The following is an 18,579-nucleotide window of genomic DNA, read 5'->3' as shown; positions in this document are numbered from 1 at the left end:
TAGAGTCCTAGCCTTGAGCTGAAGTGCTGAGGGACAGCGCCAGGCCCAGAGTTCAAGCTCCATGACCTATAAGATGAAAGAGAGAGGGAGAAGGAGGGGGAGGGGGAGAGGGAGGGGAGAAGGGGAAGGGAGAACAAAGAAAAAAAGTCCAAAGCAACAACAAAAGCAACAAAACCTACAGGTTTCCAGAAAGAGACAGTTCTTTGGCTAACCTTAGAGATCTGTTTGTGTCACTTGCCCTCTGCTATAGCAATAACTCTACTAGGTATCACAAGAGAAAACAGTACAGCATAGATAGATAGCTCCTTTCCAAGAGGACTGGAGGTCAAAGAAGGACATCTACTAAATAAATCAGTCTATTTTTGAAAGAAGAGCAATCAAGAAAGGACATCTCATTTGCAATTTATAATTGCTTCCAAATCCCTATATAAAACATAACCTATTAACACCATTTTAAAAACTTAAGTTTATAAAACCATGATCTGTTCTAGTTATTTGCCCAGATTCACAAAGAACTGAGCAACATTAGGCCAGTCATGCCTTTGAGTTTAATAAAATATGGATCAGAGCCCTTAAGGAGCAATTTCCCAAGACACAAGACTTTGACACCTATTTGAGAATTAATTGAATAGAAAAACTTGTCTTTAAATTAGGAGCAGATGTGTAGATGCAAGATGTGGGATGTGACCTTACAAGCACTGCAAACTCCTAATCTACCCATCCTTGACCCAGATTTTCATAGAGCAATGGTTTAGCACCCAACAGCCCTGTGTCTCACCAATATTAATGTACATAACTCTGAGCTTCCATTTTCTATTTCCACATGCAAAAGAATGCTAAATACCTATGAAACAAGCTTGGGGAGAGAGCGGAAACAGTAAAAAGACATGAAAATATTACCTAACAATGTTAACACTATCATAAATATAATATTAATTTCTATATCCATCTATAAGCATCTCAAACTACTTTTCTTTTTTTTTCTTTTTTCTTTTTTTTGTCGGTAGTGGGACCTGAACTCTTGGCCTGAGTGCTGTGCCTCAGCTCTTTAGCTCAAGGCTAGTACTCTACCACTTGAGCCACAGTGCCACTTCCGGAATTTTCTGCTTATGTGGTGCTGAGTAATCAAACCCAGAGCCTCATGCATGCTAGACAAGCATTCTACCACTGAGCCACCTTCCCAGCCCCTCAAACTATTTTTTCTTATGTGTTTATGTACTGGGCCTAGAATGCTGTCCCTTACCTTTTTCACTCAAGACTAGCACTCTACAACTTGAGCCATAGCTCCACTTCCAGCTTTTTTGCTGGTTAACTGGAGATAAAAATCTTCAGACTTTCTTGCTCTAGCTGGCTGTGAACCTCACTCTTCAGATCTCAACCTCCTGAGGAGCTAGAAATACAAGTGTGAGCCTATGGTGCCTGGGTCTCAAACTACTTTTTAAGAAGACAACAGTAGCACTGTACACATAAATTGACATGTTGAATTGAAACCCCTTCATATAATTACTTAAAGATCAGAAGCAAATAAATAAATAATTTTAAAAGACAATAGTAAGGAACGCCACATGGGTTCTTTATATATTATCACCTAATACCAGCCTCAATAATCTCATTTTTGTGGGAACAGAAGGGAAAAACTGGGAGAGAGAGCGAAGAAGGGGTGATTATCCAAAGAGAAATGTATTCTTATCAGACTTACGAAACATAACACCTATGTACAACATGTTTATAACAATAACTAAAAAATATTTTTTAAAAAATCTAATTTCGGCCAGGGGCCAGTGGCTCACTGTAATCCTAGCTACTCAGGAGGCTAAGATCTGAGGATTGAGGTTCAAAGCCAGCCCGGACAGGAAAAGTCCATGAGACTCTTATCTCCAATACATCACCAGAAAACCAGAAGTGGTACTGTTGCTCAAGTGGTAGAGCACTAGCCTTGAACTGAAGAGCTGAGGGACAGCACCCAGGCCTAGAGTTCAAGCCCCAGACTGACCGACAACAACAAAAAAAAAACAAAAACAAAAATTCTCATTTTGCTTGGTGCTGGTGGCTCTTGCCTATAATCAATCCTAATTACTCATGAGGCTGAGATATGAGGATCACAGTGCAAAGCCAGCCCAGGAAGGAAAGGCTATGAGACTATTTTACTTTTTTGGATCGGCTGTGGGACCTGAACTCTGGGTCTGGACACTATCCCTCAGCTCTTCAGCTCAAGGCTAGTGTTCTACCACTTGAGCCACAGCACCACTTCTGGCTTTTTCTGCTTATGTGGTACTGAGGAATCAAACCCAGGGACTCATGCATGCAAGGCAAGCACTCTACCACTAAGCCACCTTCCTAGCCCCAGCTGTGAGACTCTTATCTCCAATTAATCACCTAAAAACCAAAAGTGAAACAGTGGCTCAAAGTGGTAGAGCACTAGTCTTGAGCAAAAAAGAGCTCAGGGACAGCATCCAGGCCCTGAGTTCAAGCCCCACAACCAACAAGCCTGTTCCCTCCCCCACCCCCAATCTCATTTTCCCACTGAAGACTCTGAAGATCTGTAGGATAAGTAACTTAGATAAGACCTCCAAACTAATCATTGTTGAAGCAGGATTTAAAGTCCAGGGCTGTTCTTCAGACACATAACAGGATGGTTTGTGCACGGCAGGCACAAGAGCTAAAAGCTGCTTTTTAATCACTAAAGTCTGAAGCATTACAAAGTGATAGATAACTAAAAGCACCAGTTAGAAGCGTGTTCAGTAATTCGGTAAGAGGTAACGGTGGTTTGGACCAGGATGTTAACAGTGTAAATGGTGAGATGCAGCTAGATTCTAGGTATAGTATAGAAGTAGGATGCTATATGAGAAAGACTAAGTATAAGGTGGGCAAGGAGAGGACTAAAAAAAAATGAATCAGGTTTTGATCTGAGCAAGTAGAAAAACTGGAATTGCCAATTATAAAGATGAGGATCTGTGTGAGAAGAGGATGGTGAAATGTTATCAATACTCAATTCTGGACATATTTTAACCTGAGTTGCTTACAGAAATCCAATAAAGTGTGGGGTTCAGGGTTGTACATGTAAATCTGAGTCTTCAGCATATACCGTTTAAAGCCATTTAGCCCATATAAAATCAACAGAACAGTAATTAGGAGAGAAAAAAATGGCATAGCTTAAGTTTTAGGATACTTAAGCATTTGTAAGCCAGAGTCCAAGAAAAGCAAGGATACTGCACAGGATATTGAACAGAAGCAGTAAACATGTTGGAGGAAGAGCAGGACATGAGTGACTCATGCCTATAATGCCAGCTACTCAGAAGGCAAGATCTAAGGATCATGATTCAAAGCCATCCTGGGCAGGAAAATCCATGCAACTCTTAACTCCAAATAACAGCAAAAAGCCAAAAGTAGAAATGGGCTAAAATGGTAGAGTGCTAGCCTTGAGCAAACAAACGAACGAACAAACAAAAAGGCTAAGATACAGTCAGTGCACAGGCCCTGAATTCAACCCCGGTATAGGTACCCAAAAATAAAACAAAAAAAATACAAAAAAAAAAAAAAACATGTTGGGGGAAATATGACATCCCAAAAGACAAGCAAAGAAAGGGCTTTATGGGAAGAAAGCGATCAACTGTACCAGAATAACACTCATCAAGCAGACATAATTCTTTGGCTATATCATCTTTTTATTAATAATGGTTTGATCTTCCTGATTCAACCTACCTCACTTTCTTGAGTAAAGTCAAGGGCATCTTCTCCTGATGCCAGCAGTGTGTGCAGAATTCGCTGTTTCACCTGCTCCCACTCCACCAGCATTGATTCTCGATGGTACTCCTCAGCCATGCCAAAGGTCTGCCAGAGGGGAGAAGAGAGCAATAAAGACTATGGTTTCCTTTAAAGCCCTATAAAGAAGCCAACACCCTTCCCACTTACCAGATCTTCCTAAGTAGAGCAAAACAATCTACTTTGAAAATTATCATTTACCCAGGAAGTGGGAACATATTTTTGGGGGAGGGAGAACGTGAATGGAAGGAAGAAGGGTGAACAAATGCAGTCATTATATTTAATGCATGTTATATAAAAATGAACTACATTAGCTTGAGGGTAGGGATGGTAGGAGGAAATGGGGGAGAATGGTAAGCAGGGATGACAATAACCAAGAAGCATTGTACTCATAACCTGACTTATAGAATTGTAACACCTTTGTACAACTATTTCATAAAAAAAATTAATTGGCCTTTAATGTTGGGTGCCAGTGGCTCATGCCTATAACCCTAGCTAATCAGGTGGCTGAGATCTAAGGATTGTGGCTTAAAGCAAGCCCAGAAAGGAAAGTCTGTTGAGAGTCTTATCTCTAATTAACCACCAAAAAGCCAGAAGTAGAGCTGTGGCTCAAGTAGTAGAGCACCAGTCTTGAGTAAAAAAGCTCAGGGACACCACCCAGGCAGGTGCTGAGTTCAAGCTCCAGGATTGGCACAAACATACAAAAATTATCCTTTATATGGGAATACAATAGAGGGAGTAGACTTGCTTAAATACATTGTATGTATTTATGGAATTATGACAATGAGATCTCCTAATATCATGCTAACCAAAAATAAAAATGCAAAAAAAATCCTTTAAAGGGGTTGGGGATTAAGCTCAGTGGAAGAGCACTTGCCTGGCAAGTGCAAGGCTCTGAATTTGAAAAAGAAAATCCCTTAAAGAACTTAATGACAACTCCTTATGACATAACCTATTTCACTGATTCTAAGACATTATAAAACATTTCAATTGTGGGGAAATATATGTAAGATTTATCATTTTTCAGCAGACAATTCAGCAGTGTTAAGTACAATGTATGCCATCATTACCAGCATCCATCCCCAGAACCCTTAGACCAAACACTACCTCTTCCCCGTTTCTCTCTCTCCCTAGCCCTTGATATCTACCCTTTTACACTTCTCTCTGAAATGACTACTCTAGTCATCTCCTACAAGTAGAATCATGTAGCACAGGTCTCACTGTAACTGGCTTATTGAATTTAGCATAATGCCCTCAAGGTTCAGCCATGTTGCAGAATATATTGCTGAACTTGTAAATATTGCTACCAATAAATAGGAGTGTCCACATATCACTACAAGTCCCTGTTTCCAATTCTTCTGAGTATATATTCAGATGTAGAACTGTTATGATCATCTGGTCGTTTCTATTTGTAATTTTTGAGAAACTTGCATCCTGTTTCCACAAAGGCTGCAGCAGTTTACATTTTTTACCAATAGTATACAATGGCTTTAATTTCTGTATATCTTCATCAACACTTAACTATTTTCTGGGTTTTGAAAGGAGCCAGCCTCATAAGTGAGAGGTAATAGCTCATTACATTTTGATTTTCATTTCCCTAATGATTAGTGATGCTGTGTACCTCTCCATGTGTTTATTAAGCGCCATTTTAAGAATTCTGAAATTAGACATGTTAATACTGATTCATGCTACAGAAGTATTTTTTCCTTTGTAATACATAACATTATGATGGATTAGAAGATCAAACATCTTAGATTTAACAAGCATAAGACAAATACAAAAGATTCTGACAGTGACTTTATTTTCTAAAGACACAGTAATGCTTTCACAGCAGGAAGGAATCTAGTAAAAGAAAAACAGGCTTCTGGGATTAAGTTTCCTACCAGTCTGTTTAACAGGCCTAAAAAGTCTGGAAACCTCACTACCACCCATGGGCATCACTGCACGTAGTTGCCACAACAAAGGCACTCAGAATTAAAAGCAAAATAGACAAAGAGGGGCTGGGAATGTGGCTTGGTGGTAGAGTGCTTTCCCTAGCATGTATGAAGCCCTGGTTCGATTCCTCAGTACCACGTAAACAGAAAAGGACAGAAAGTGGTGATGTGGCTCAAGTGATAGAGCTCTAACCGTGAGCAAAAGAAGCTCAGGGACAGTGGCCAGGCCCAGAGTTCAAGGGCCAGGGCTGGCAAAAAAAAAGAAAGAAAAGAAAAAGAAAGAAAAGTAAAAAGAGTAAGAGGGGTGGGGGAGGAGGAGTAAGAAGAACCGTCTCAAAACAAATTAGAAAAAAAACTGAGAAGTAAATTAAAACAATTTATAGAACTATTCTGAAGCATGACTATTCCCAGTTATTCTTTAACTAGCAGACCAGGTTTCCCACCAGCTAAAACTCACTTTTCAAAAAGCTATTTTATTTACAAATGAGATTGGCATCTAATTAGGCAGCACTGAGGGAGTATTAGTAATGCCTGTTTAATTTTTGGCAATGCTGATAACTGATACCCACAGCATCAATATATATGTGCTTTGGGGCACTGTTAGAAAAATCAAACAGCCTTACTACAAATTAGATGACTTAGGACCAATATTAAAATGTGAAAAAGGGACACGTAGAGATTAGAAAGAAGTTGGTGATTTTCACCCTTTTTAAATATGATTTCTGAAGACACAGGAGATATAACCAATACCAACTTCACAAAGTCTGCTACTTGGTTTTATTTTTACTAAGGATCAAGCACAAGAGCACATTCCTGTCAGCCTGGGTTTACCCCAAGAAAAGCTCTGCCTTTGAAATTTAAAACACAAAAGCCCTGGGTTTTTTTTGTTTTTTGTTTTGTCAGATCTCAGCCTCCAGATTAGCTAGGATTACAGGCATAAACTACACAATGAAAGCTGTGTTTGGATCAGAGAAAATAAAAGGGATTAGAAGGATGGAGTGGAGTGGGAGAGGATAATAATTTCTTACAAGTTATCCAGATAGATTGAACAAGTGAGCCATGATCTCTTCTACAACTTTATCAATTTAGTGGTCAAACCCATTACCTCCTCAGCCTTGAACCTCCTTCCAGCCTGGGGAAAAGAAGGGTCAGTGGCACAGGGACCAAGGCAGGTACAAGTAAGGTGAGAGTAGACAAGTATACAATACAGCCTTCTGAGCTTGCCACCAAAGGCACAAAACTGTGGCACCAATCAAGGACAGTACAAAGTTCATGAGAGTTTTTCTTTTTAAAATTGTTATTATTAAGGAGTTGTATAAAGGTTTTACAATTCTAGGATATAAGAGTTTTTCTTAAAGTCCTGTGGCTAATAGAGAATAGCAGGGCAGTGAAGGTGACTGAAGAAAACAATACACCACCCACTGGTGGATGAGGACAGTGGGAAACTTTCAGCACAAGGTACAGTCAATGACAATAGTGGGAATTAACTATCCCCTGTTTATAAGGCTGCCCACTCGTGTGCCAGGAACTCTTACTTCTAAGTACTTCTAAGCAGCTTTGAAAAGTGGGCTCAAATCTGTAGGTATTTGAGTACTACAGGCTACTCATTTAGAACTGCCCCACAACATGAGTAAACAATATTGTGACTCATAGCATGGTGAGGCGCTTCAAACAAAAATAACCAACATTAACATTCTCTTCACACATGCCATGCCCCAGGTTATCTTAATTATATTAGAGATCATGGAAATCCACTTTGTGGGTTAATCAGAGATGATCACCCATACACCTGCAGTTTATATTGCCTTTCAATCACTAGATTAGGCTCAAAGAGCCTCCATTATGCTAACAGTGAAGATGAGGTAGAATCAACAGAGCTACTCAACTAGGAACTAGAAAAGGAGAGCAGTGAGGGTCTGAGGCAAAGAAGACAAAGACTAAACGGGACAAAAAGAGACCCAAGGAAATAGAAAAAGGAGAAAATGAAAGAATATGTAGAGACCTAGAAACCATGGAAAATGACAGAGCAGTAGAAAAGCAATTGTAAGTAAAATCTGAATTGTCCAAGTTACTGTGTGGAAAATATTTCCCCTTAAACACAGTTTAGAAAGGAAGACAGGGGGAAACTGGGCAACTGAATTAAGAACAGGTGGGGAACTCTCAAATCCCATTTTCATACAGGGAAGAGGGTAATATGCTTTGACTTTACACCCGATTATTACTGAGCTGTTACAGGCTTTTAGAAACACTGCATATGTTCTAATAATGTTGTTCTGTTTTTGCTGGGATTCACCAAATGGGAAAGGCTAGGACACATTTGTGGTTCTGTAGCTTGTTTACTTGGCATTACAGCAGGACATTGGCAAGTTATTCAAACATGAAATTGCTACCAGAAGGCCAGGAAGCTGCTGATTTTCAAATCATTTTTGATTGAAAAAGATTACTGCTCAGCAGTATTCTCCTGGTGTCCAGACAAGTCAGAGTTTCCCCTGAGGCTGGCTCCGAACACTGGAATGTCTCCCTCACAAACACAAATGCACACATTTTCCGCTGTGGTATGTCACCTAAATGTTTTGGCTGGTTGCACATTTAGTCTCAGTATGGCACAATGTTCAGAGACTGCCAATTCCAGAAAGACATTCTGCAGGGTAAATGGTTTAATAAGGCTTGGAGGCATTTAACAATCCTAATTTAATTTAATCGGTCCTTTATGTCAGGAGAATCAATTTTGGTAAGCAACTCAAAAGTGTGAACACAAAAAATTTCCTTCTAAGTATTTTCAGATCAAAAGCAAGTGAACTTCTCTATTTCGAGGACTAAGTACTATTGCCAACAATATAATGAAATTTTAGCAAACTTCATTCTGATAATTAACCATATCAGTCATTTAGTGCAGTCAGGTGAACTATAGCTGGCAAGTCCCTTGGCAATTCTAGTGAGTACTTTTACCCTCTCAGAAAATTTTAATAAACAAAAATCACCAAGAAGCAAAACGTTCACTTTATGATTTTTTAAACTACACAAACACTACATAAATACATTTCACTTGCTATCAGGGCTAAATAAACAGCACAACAGAGCTCTTGTTTACTCCTATTACCTCTGCAAAGAGCCACCACTCGCTGACTGGTACACAGTTTTCTGGAATAGCTGCCATAGAGCCAGCTCCAACTGAATAGTTAACTTTTCTCGTCCCTCCCTCTCAGTAGCCTAAGGATTTTACTTTCTAAGAGGATGTTTCAGAAAGGTTCTGTCCCCTCTCTTCCTTCAGTGGTACTAGAGTTTGAATTAATGGCTTTGTGCTTGGTAGGCAAACATTCCATCATTTGGGCTATGACTCCAATGTGCTTTAGCTATTTTTAATATAGGGTCATGCATTTTTGCCCAGTCTGGCCTGGACCATGATCTTCTTATTTATGCCTCTGCAGAGCTGGAATGACAGGTATGAACCACCACACCCAGATTGTTGATTAAGATGAATATTGCTAATTGCTCCCCTACATTGCCTTGAACCTTGATCCTTCTTTTCACCACCTCCCAAGCAACTGGGAACATGCTGCTCGTAGAATGGTTTTTGATCTTTTGCTCCCTATAAGGAACAAATGAGAGTAACTTGTGCATTAGTGATGTATATAGTCTTATAGCATCTTACAGGAATGACTGTAATATATTGCTGGGCTGCACATACAATGGCTGTTTCAACTTACTTACCATCCTACTGAACATCCAAGTCTTAATGCACTTGAGAAACTACTATAGAAGGTGGTACAGGTTGTGAGATATAGGAAACTGATCTTCTAAGACCTGCATCTCCCTGGTGTACATTGTTTCCCTATCTCTGACTTTATCCATCTACATTTTGAGTTGTTTTCTTACCCTCTTCCGAGACTCTTCAATGGCAGACAGCAGGGCATTGTCCTTCTCATTCTTCAGGAAGCCCTATGAAAGGAGAGAAAAAAAATATATAACTTAAGTTAAAATTAACATTTAACCAGATACTGCAGGATAAAAGATAACCATAAGAGCCAGGCACCTGGTGGCTCAAGCCTGTAATCCTAGATATTCAGGAATCAGAGATCTGAGGATCAAAGTTCAAAGCCAGAGTCAAGGCCCTAAGTTCAAGCATCAGGCCTGGTACCAAAAAAATGAAAAGAAAAAAAGAGAAAAGAAAGAAAGAAAGAGATGGGGGGGGGGAGAAAAGAAAAGAAAAGAGAACCATAAGGGTATCTGTTGTGTACCTCAACCTTCACAAAATGTTCTCAAAGAAAATGTTAAAATGGGTGATTGTCAAAATTACACCAGGAGTCCATTTTATCCCAGTCACATTAGCAGCCATTAAGAAAACAACATTTGCTAGCAAGAATTCAGGGAAAGGGGAACCCTTATACACTATTAGTGTGAATATAAATTAGTACAGTCACTAATTCATATAGTGCATATATTGGGAGGAATGTAAGATATCTGCACACCCATGTTTGTAACAGCACTGTTCATTGTAGAATCAGCTTAGGTGTCCATCAACACATGAATGGAGATCAAAGTCTTAGTTATAATAGAAGAGAATTCAAGTTATGCTATCTGTAGTAAAATAAAGTATGCATATATTAAGCATACCTTATTGATATACATGTCTAAAATGACCTGACTTGTTTCACAATCATGTTTTTTCTGTTCTTTTCTGAAACTTCAAGGAACTATAATACAAAGTAGAAAAGCAATAAACTAAATTAAAACATTTTACAATTTTCTTATATGTGAAACATACCTATGGCTAGTTTTTGATTACTTGTATTTCCACCACTGTAATGTTTTAAGCATTGTTTGAACAGTCCTATATATGAAGCTTTTGTTTCTTTAAAATGAAAGGAGGGGACCCGGAATGTAATTTAAACAAAGTATTACTAATCTTCATAGATTCCCCAGAATCCTTTTTTTTTTTTTTGGGTCCGGTCGTGGGGCCTGAACTCTGGGTCTGGGCGCTGTCCCTCAGCTCTTCAGCTCAAGGCTAGCGCTCTACCACTTGAGCCACAGCACCACTTCCGGCTTTTTTCTTTTTGCTTATGTGGTGCTGAGGAATCGAACCCAGGGCCTCGAGCATGGAAGGCAAGCGCTCTACCACTGAGCCACCTTCCCAGCCCCCAGAATCCTTATGTATTATTATCCCATGTTTCCCTGCTATCATACCTCAAACTAGGCAGTGCACTGGGATGAACAGAGGCAGTGGCCAGCATCCAGGAAAGTTCTCATGAAGGCCCCTCTAGAGCCATCTGAGGCAGCTCTTAGGATACAACACAAAGACGGTGCCAAGTATCTATATTGGTAACTGGGTAGGATGAAGGTAGGGACTTCAGTCACTTTTCCAATAATGCAACGGCCCCAATAAACCAGAACACATGAAGTGAGGAAACCAGTGGTCCATTCAGAAGAGGACTTCTAGTAGTCAATGCCTGTTTGTGGGTTGCTAAAGACTTTGGTGGACCTTGTTCATGCCTATTAATATGATTTGTCAAGTCAACAAACTTCTCATAATTTCTCTTTATTAAAGGGTCTTCAAAATGGCTAAAATCCAAAGTTTTAGTGTAACAGTTTATAAACAAAGTTCTCCAACTATTATGGTTGACATCAAAGGCATAGATTGTGCTCTGCTGCACTTGCAGCTGCTACTAGGAGAAATGGACTAAACAATCATGACATTGGTTGGTAGAAGTAGGGGAAAGGGCACTATTCAACAAGGCAGTACAATTTTTCCAAGTTTACTAACTTGGCCAATATTCTGCCTCTCTCCACCTGCTCTGTGTTTTCTTTCTGCTTTTCCAGAGTCAAAAGGCCAGCATAGAGCCAGGCGCTGGTGGCTCATGCCTGTAATCCTAGCTACTCAGGAGGCTGAGATCTGAGGATCACGGTTCAAAGCCAGCCCGGGCAGGAGAGACCGTGAGACTCCTATCTCCAATAAGCCACCAGAAAACCGGAAGTGGCGCTGTAGCTCAAGTGGTAGAGCGCTCGCCTTGAGCTGAAGAGCTGAGGGACAGCGCCCAGGCCCAGAGTTCAAGCCCCACGACCGACAAAAAAAAAAAAGGCCAGCATAGTACATTCTGTACCTACAAGCCACATCTCCGTTGCATACATACAAAATGCAAGTAAAAAGCAATAATCAGACACAACTGTTTAAACCAAAATAACATATGAGAAGCCTTCAAATTTCTAAAAGATGTAAATTCAAGCCAGTGGTTAAAAGAAAGGAAATAAAGATATTGCTTTGGGAAAGATTATCTTTACCTTTGAAATACTTACTAAAAAGCTACATTTTTAAAAATCTCAAGTTGTAAAGGTTAAAATGTGCTTGTGACTTTAGCTAAGTATCACTATCCCACAATACTGTGAAATTTATGTAATCACTTAATCTCAATAAAGAAATCTCAAGTTGGGTGTCAATGACTCACGCCTATAATCCTAGCTACGAGGAGGCTGAGATCTGAGATCATATTCAAAGCCAGCCCGGCAGGAAAGTCTGAGACTCATCTCCAATAAACTACTCAGAAAAAGCCAGAAGTGGCATAGTGGCTCAAGTAGCAGAGTGCTAACCTTAAGCAAAAGAAGCTCAGAGTCAGTGCCCAGGCCTAGAGTTCTAGTCCCAGGACTGGCCAAAAACAAACAAAACTCAAGGTAAATGAAATATTTATCATGATAATCAAAGTTAAGAGCTCACTCACATATGAACAAAGGTCATTAACCATTATGGGTTGTAAAAACTGGTCCTTTTTATATAGCTCAAAATGGATCCAAAAAACAGTCATTCTCAGTATCTATGAAGATTGGTTCCAGAACCTTCTCCTAGTACATCAAAACTCACAGATGCTAAAGTCCCTTAAATAAAATGGCACAGCACATCATTTACATGTAACCTGTATATACTTTAAATCTCTCTAGCCTACTTATACCTAATATACTATAAATACTTCTGAATAGTGCTTATACCATATGACTTAGAGAATCATGAGAAGAAATGGAAATCTCTGTGAATTCAGTATATACTTTTTCTTTTTCCTTATTTCCTTAAAAATACAAAAACAAAAAGAAAAAACAAGATCTCATTATGTAAGCCAGATTAGTTTCAGCCTCAACTTCCCAAACGCTGACTCACTAATGTGAACCACCAAACCTGGCTCAGACACAACTTTTTTCTTGAATATTTTTTCAAGTATTTGGTAGACTCCAAGGTGCAAAACAGGTGGATATGGAGGACAAACTCTATGCAGGATCTCAATTTTTCATTTCATCCATTATTTCCTTCTAAAACAGTTACAGATCATTGTTCTATTTACTTTTTCTTTTATGACACATTAGTGTTTTAGCCTACCCTTTGGAAAGAATCTTTAAAATAACAAGTCAGACGCTAGTGGCTCACATTTGTAATCCTAGTGACTCAGAAAGATGAGATCTGAGGATCCTAGTTCAAAGCCAGCCCAGGCAGAGAAGTCTTTAAGACTCTTATATCTGGTTAACCACTAGAAAGCTGGAAGTGGATATGTGGCTCCAGTGGTAAAGCAGTAGCCTTAAGCAAAAAAGCTCAGGAACAACACCCAGGCCCTGAGTTCAACATGTGTACACACACACACACACACACACACACACACACAAAGTAGTTCTTCAGGAACAACACCCAGGCCCTGAGTTCAACATGTACACACACACACCAGTTCAACATGTGTATACACACACACACACACACACACACACACACACACAAAGTAGTTCTTCAGGAACAACACCCAGGCCCTGAGTTCAACATGTGTACACACACACACACACCAGAGTACCAGAGTAATTCTAAGCAAAAAAGCTCAGGAACAGCACCCAGGCCCTGAGTTCAACATGTGTACACACACACACACACACACACACACACACCAGAGTACCCAGGCCCTGAGTTCAACATGTGTACACACACACACACACACACACACACACACACACGAGTACCAGAGTAGTTCTGAGCAAAAAAGCTCAGGAACAGCACCCAAGCCCTGAATTCAACATGTGTGTACACACACACACCCCAGAGTAGTTCAGACACACACACACACACACACATATGCACACACACACCAGAGTAGTTCTGGGATCTGGGTGCCATCTAGTGGTCACACTAGTTTCTTTCTATTAAAGGATATACCACATGGAACTAAAAAAGAGTTGGACAGAAACATGACCTGCCTCAGCCTAGGTTTCCTATGAATCTCTTCCTTGACCTCTTTGTCTATGCATTTCTTTTCCATCTAGCTGCTCTTCCTATGAAGTATTTTTCATGCCCTCATCCCAGAGATGGTTTTTTCCCATAGCCTACCAGAAAGTGGCTCTCTGGGGAGGTAGGCTGGGGCAAGAAGTGATTCCCTGCCACTAAGAATCCCTTTGGGCACAAAGAAGGCTCAATAGCTTACTTCACAAACTGGCACTCAAGAGATGCACTCAGAGGTGCCAGTATGTGACCCTTACAACTCCCCATTATTAGGAGAGTAATGGTATACATGTTTAGAATTGATTGTACATATGTGTGGAAATGTCACAAAGAAATCCTACTCTATAGCCAGTACATGCCAACAACAATAATGAAACCCTCCTTATTATTCATATCCTCTCATGTTGCCGTATAGGCACTTTTCAGTTGCTCATAGGTCCCCACCAACTCTTGTGGTGTTTGGCCATTCAATAAAGACTACTCTATGGGAAGCATCTTACATGCAAGACTGCTAGGTAGACCACTACTCCTGACTTCCCCAACAGTTTCCTTCTCACTGCCCAAGTTCTGGAAAAACCTGTTTGCTGGCTCCCCAAGCATGTGTTTTGGTTTCTTGTTTTCTATGCTATATAATAGCTCCCATTCAGGAAGCAATTAAGGGCCAGACACTGCAATTCAAAAACATTGTTGCTATTCCATTAACAATTCTGAAGTGCAGACCACCCTACTCTCTTCCACCACACGCTGTCATTAACTGAAATCTCCAGAACTTTTCTTTAAAAAAATTATCTTTTTTTTTTGGTCAGTTGTGGGGCCTTAACTCTGGGCCTGGGTGCTGTCCCTCAGCTCTCCAACTCAAGGCTAGTGCTCTACCACTTGAGCCACAGTGCCACTTTTGGCTTTTTCTGCTTATGTGGTGCTGGAGAATCGAACTCAGGGCCTCATGCATGCAAGGCACACACTCTACCACGGAGCCATCTTCCCAGCTCTTAAAAAATTATCTTTAAATATTGTACAAAGAGGTCTCAATTCAACATGTCAAATTATGAGTACAACACATTTTGATCAGTGTCACTCCTTCCTTTTGCCTGGACTGCCTTGACCTTGACCCCCTGATCTCCATCTCCAGTGTAGCTATGATCCCAGGCCTGAGCCACTGTGCGTGGCTCAAATGTGTGTGTGTGTGTGTGTGTGTGTGTGTGTGTGTATGTGTGTGTAATTTTTCCCTTCCCTGGTCCTGGGCACTGTCCCTGAGTTATTTCTGGCTTTTTGTGGTTAATTCAAAATAGGTCTCATGGACTTTTCTGCCTGGGCTGGATTCAAACTGCAATTTTCATATCTCAGCCTCCTAAGCAGCTAAGATGATAGGTGTGAGCTATTGCAGCTCAAATAGTATTTCTAATTACATAAATCTATGCAACATAGATCTGTGGTATGGCTAAGTACTATCTCATGAAACTCTTCGTTTCAATGATATATATTTGCACAAGGTTCTGGGTTCAATCCCCAGTAGCACCCAAAAAGGGTATTTTTCAATCATATGTATTTTATTGGTATATATATGAAGCGTTTTATATATAAAGTAGATATCTTACTATAGGTCAAAGTCCAAAATGATTAAAATCACTATTCTAGAAGTCAACTCCATAGCATCTCAAAATATTGTTACTGTTGCATCTGATGGACAATCAATTCCACATATCTGATGTTTTAGCATCATTACATCTTTGATAGAGAAAGTGGGCCATGTTGCAATGCACATGAGCCAAGAATAACTCTGAATGTAACCTTAAAGTAACCCCAGTCTTCTAAACATGCAGTCACATTTCAAGGACCTAGCAGCCAATCTGGCTCGGGCCCAGGGCAATTTGGAGATAAAATTCAGAGCTTTGCACATGCTAGATAAGGGTTTTCCCCTTGAGCTATTTCCCTAGCCTAACCTGCCTTATTTTATTTTATTGTTAAATTTTTCATTAGCTTATATTAATTGTATAATATATTACAATTAGTGAAATCCCATATATGTATACAATGTACTTTGATCAAATGTATCTCCTCTATTACTCTTTTTTTATCTTTCTTCTTCCCTATTAAAATTTTTATTTGGTTTCATTATTCTATTTTCCTACATGTCCTAAACTGCTTTATTTTAATCTCCATGCAGACTCTGGGTTCAGAATAAAGTGTCAGTTAATTCCTGTACCATTGGAAAAGGTAGTAGGCAAAAGAGTGTTTGATTTTTGACAAAAGGCCAAATTTTCTTAGCTTATCTTCTTTCTAAAAGCAAAATCTAAGAAAGAAGGATTTTTCTTCTTGTATGTTCTTACTTTGCTTTTGTGGCATATAATTTCATTTCCAATGCAATATAATGAAGACAGACAGACAGACAGATAGATATAGATAGATAGAACCTCACAAGCATCATGAAAAGTCCACAAAATTGAGGGTAATATGTTTTTAGATTAAAAAGCTCATCTTTGACTTCTTTTTCTTTCTTGATCATAATCACTCCTCTACCATTTTTTCTCCACCTCCCTGCCCTTTCCTAATACAGTCTCAATGAATTTTCTTGTCTCATTTTCACATATGTATATATTTTATCTATATTTGCCCTTCCTTGCCTTTTCTATTTGTCCCCATCCACTAATGTTTATAGCCCAGACAAGAAATGGTTCAACTTCCTAATTTCTTTTTGTTGAACTGTATGCTTATTGTTAGAGGAGTCTGATCAATGTATCAGTCACAAGCCTATACCATATTTTAGTCAAATTGATCACACACACACACACACACACACACTCCCATATGTACTTATTATAAAGAAGGGTTTCTTGGTGAGCAGGGGAGGGGGGGCAGGAGGGATCAGTATTTACTTTTAGCCAGCAAAGAAAAACAGAAGGGGAAAAAAATACTTACACGGATTGATTTATCCAATATACAATATATATAAATAATATACTTAAATTCTAATCTGGTTCCATAAAGTCATAATTTACATGGACCTCAAAACACAAATGACTATTCCCTATCTCTTCCCTTCAACAAAACAAGTAGCAATCAAATATGGAGTAATACACGGTATCAGGTTGGACATTTACCAAAAGGTATTGGCTACAACACAAAAATACATGGTAGATGCTACAAAATCTTTGTATCTGCTCTCATTGAGTATGTATGACACACACAAATTCATAGGAAATCTGTAACCAACATTTCAATCCAAAATAATACTAACAAAAAGTGCCCGGGGCATTAGAAATGATTGTTGCAGTTGAAACACTGCCAAGACACAATAGCTATAACAGCAAAATAAGGAAAGTAGGCAAAGTTTTAAAAAACTGAAAAGATGGGGCTGGGAAGGTGGCTCAGTGGTAGAGCGCTTGCCTTGCATGTTCAAGGCCCTGGGTTTGGTTCCTCAGCACCACATAAGCAAAAAGAAAAAAGCCGGAAGTGGCGCTGTGACTCAAGTGGTAGAGCGCTAGCCTTGAGCTGAAGAGCTGAGGGACAGCGCCCAGGCCCAGAGTTCAGGCCCCACGACTGGACCCAAAAAAAACCCCAAAAAACTGAAGAGATAAAATAATCAATTAATGGGGCTGGGAAGGTGGCTCAGTGGTAGAGTGCTTGCCTTGCAAGCATGAGGCCCTGGGTTCGATTCCTCAGCACCACATAAGCAAAAAGAAAAAAAATCAGAAGTGGCACTATGGCTCAAGTGGTAGAGCTCTAGCCTTGAGCTGAAGAGCTGAGGGGCAGTGTCCAGGCCCAGAGTTCAGGCTCCACAACCCCACCCAAAAAAACAAACAAACAAAAGAATCAATTAATGACCTGCTGCAAGATAAAAGAAGAATAGCAGTAAGCATTGTTAAGTGCCCATCAGAACTTGGGCTATTGCAATGGAGAAGTCTGCATTATGTAAAGACAAGGAGGTATGATTCGGCCATTACATTCCTTCAGCCTTCAACCCATTCTAAGAAAAACATCTGTTCCCTCAACCTATCCACAACCATTTCCCCAATTTTTAAGCTACTTCCTTGGTAAAAATTTTTCCACAGGTAAACTCTTACTTAGGAGCAAAATGAGGAAGGATGAAGTAAAAATATTCTTTTTCTTTTTTCTTGGTCTGTCATGGGGCTTGAACTCTGGACCTGGGTGCTGTCCCTGAACTCTTCAGCTCAAGGCAAGTGCTCTACCACTTGAGCCACAGTGCCACGTCCAGTTTTCTGGTGGTTAATTGGAGATAAGAGTCTCATGGACTTTCCTGTCCAGGGTTGGCTTTGAACCGAGATCCTCAGATCTCAGCCTCCTGAGTAGCTAGGATTATAGGCGTGAGCCACCAGCATCCAGCTCGTAAAGATATTCTTTGCAGATAAGCTAGCAACTCAGAGGGCCCCCTCGGCTCATCAGATGGTGTGCACATGCTTTTCATTAGCTCCCTTTTGTGGTGCCTACATGGAAAATGCCTCAAGTAATTATTCAAGTGCAGACATGTTTATTATTGATTAAGCTCCAAAAAATAAAGAGAATTTTTTTTTAATTTGGGTGTCTCAAAGGCCTGGGAAACTTTCATAAGATTTTATAGCATGATTGGCTATTTTAACAGACAATTGTTGCAATAGAGTAAAAACAAATGAACTGTCAGTGTACAAGGCC

At 39.8% G+C, this 18,579-nt stretch overlaps 1 protein-coding gene across 1 annotated transcript in view; it reads right to left on the bottom strand.

Annotated features, from left to right (window-relative positions):
- Nup93 (nucleoporin 93kDa) overlaps positions 1-18,579 on the bottom strand; it is a 112,136-nt gene that overhangs the window by 34,507 nt on the left and 59,050 nt on the right. Inside the window, exons 4-5 of the mRNA XM_013027991.1 lie at positions 9,573-9,635; positions 3,703-3,831 (exon numbers count right to left, since the gene is read on the bottom strand). Coding sequence (XP_012883445.1) covers positions 3,703-3,831; positions 9,573-9,635 — 192 coding nt within the window. The remainder of the gene's footprint in view (positions 1-3,702; positions 3,832-9,572; positions 9,636-18,579) is intronic.

The sequence above is a fragment of the Dipodomys ordii genome, unplaced genomic scaffold, assembly GCF_000151885.1.
Source record: "Dipodomys ordii isolate 6190 unplaced genomic scaffold, Dord_2.0 Scaffold106, whole genome shotgun sequence".
Lineage (NCBI taxonomy): Eukaryota > Metazoa > Chordata > Mammalia > Rodentia > Heteromyidae > Dipodomys > Dipodomys ordii.
This window is presented reverse-complemented; position numbering and strand designations above follow the sequence as displayed.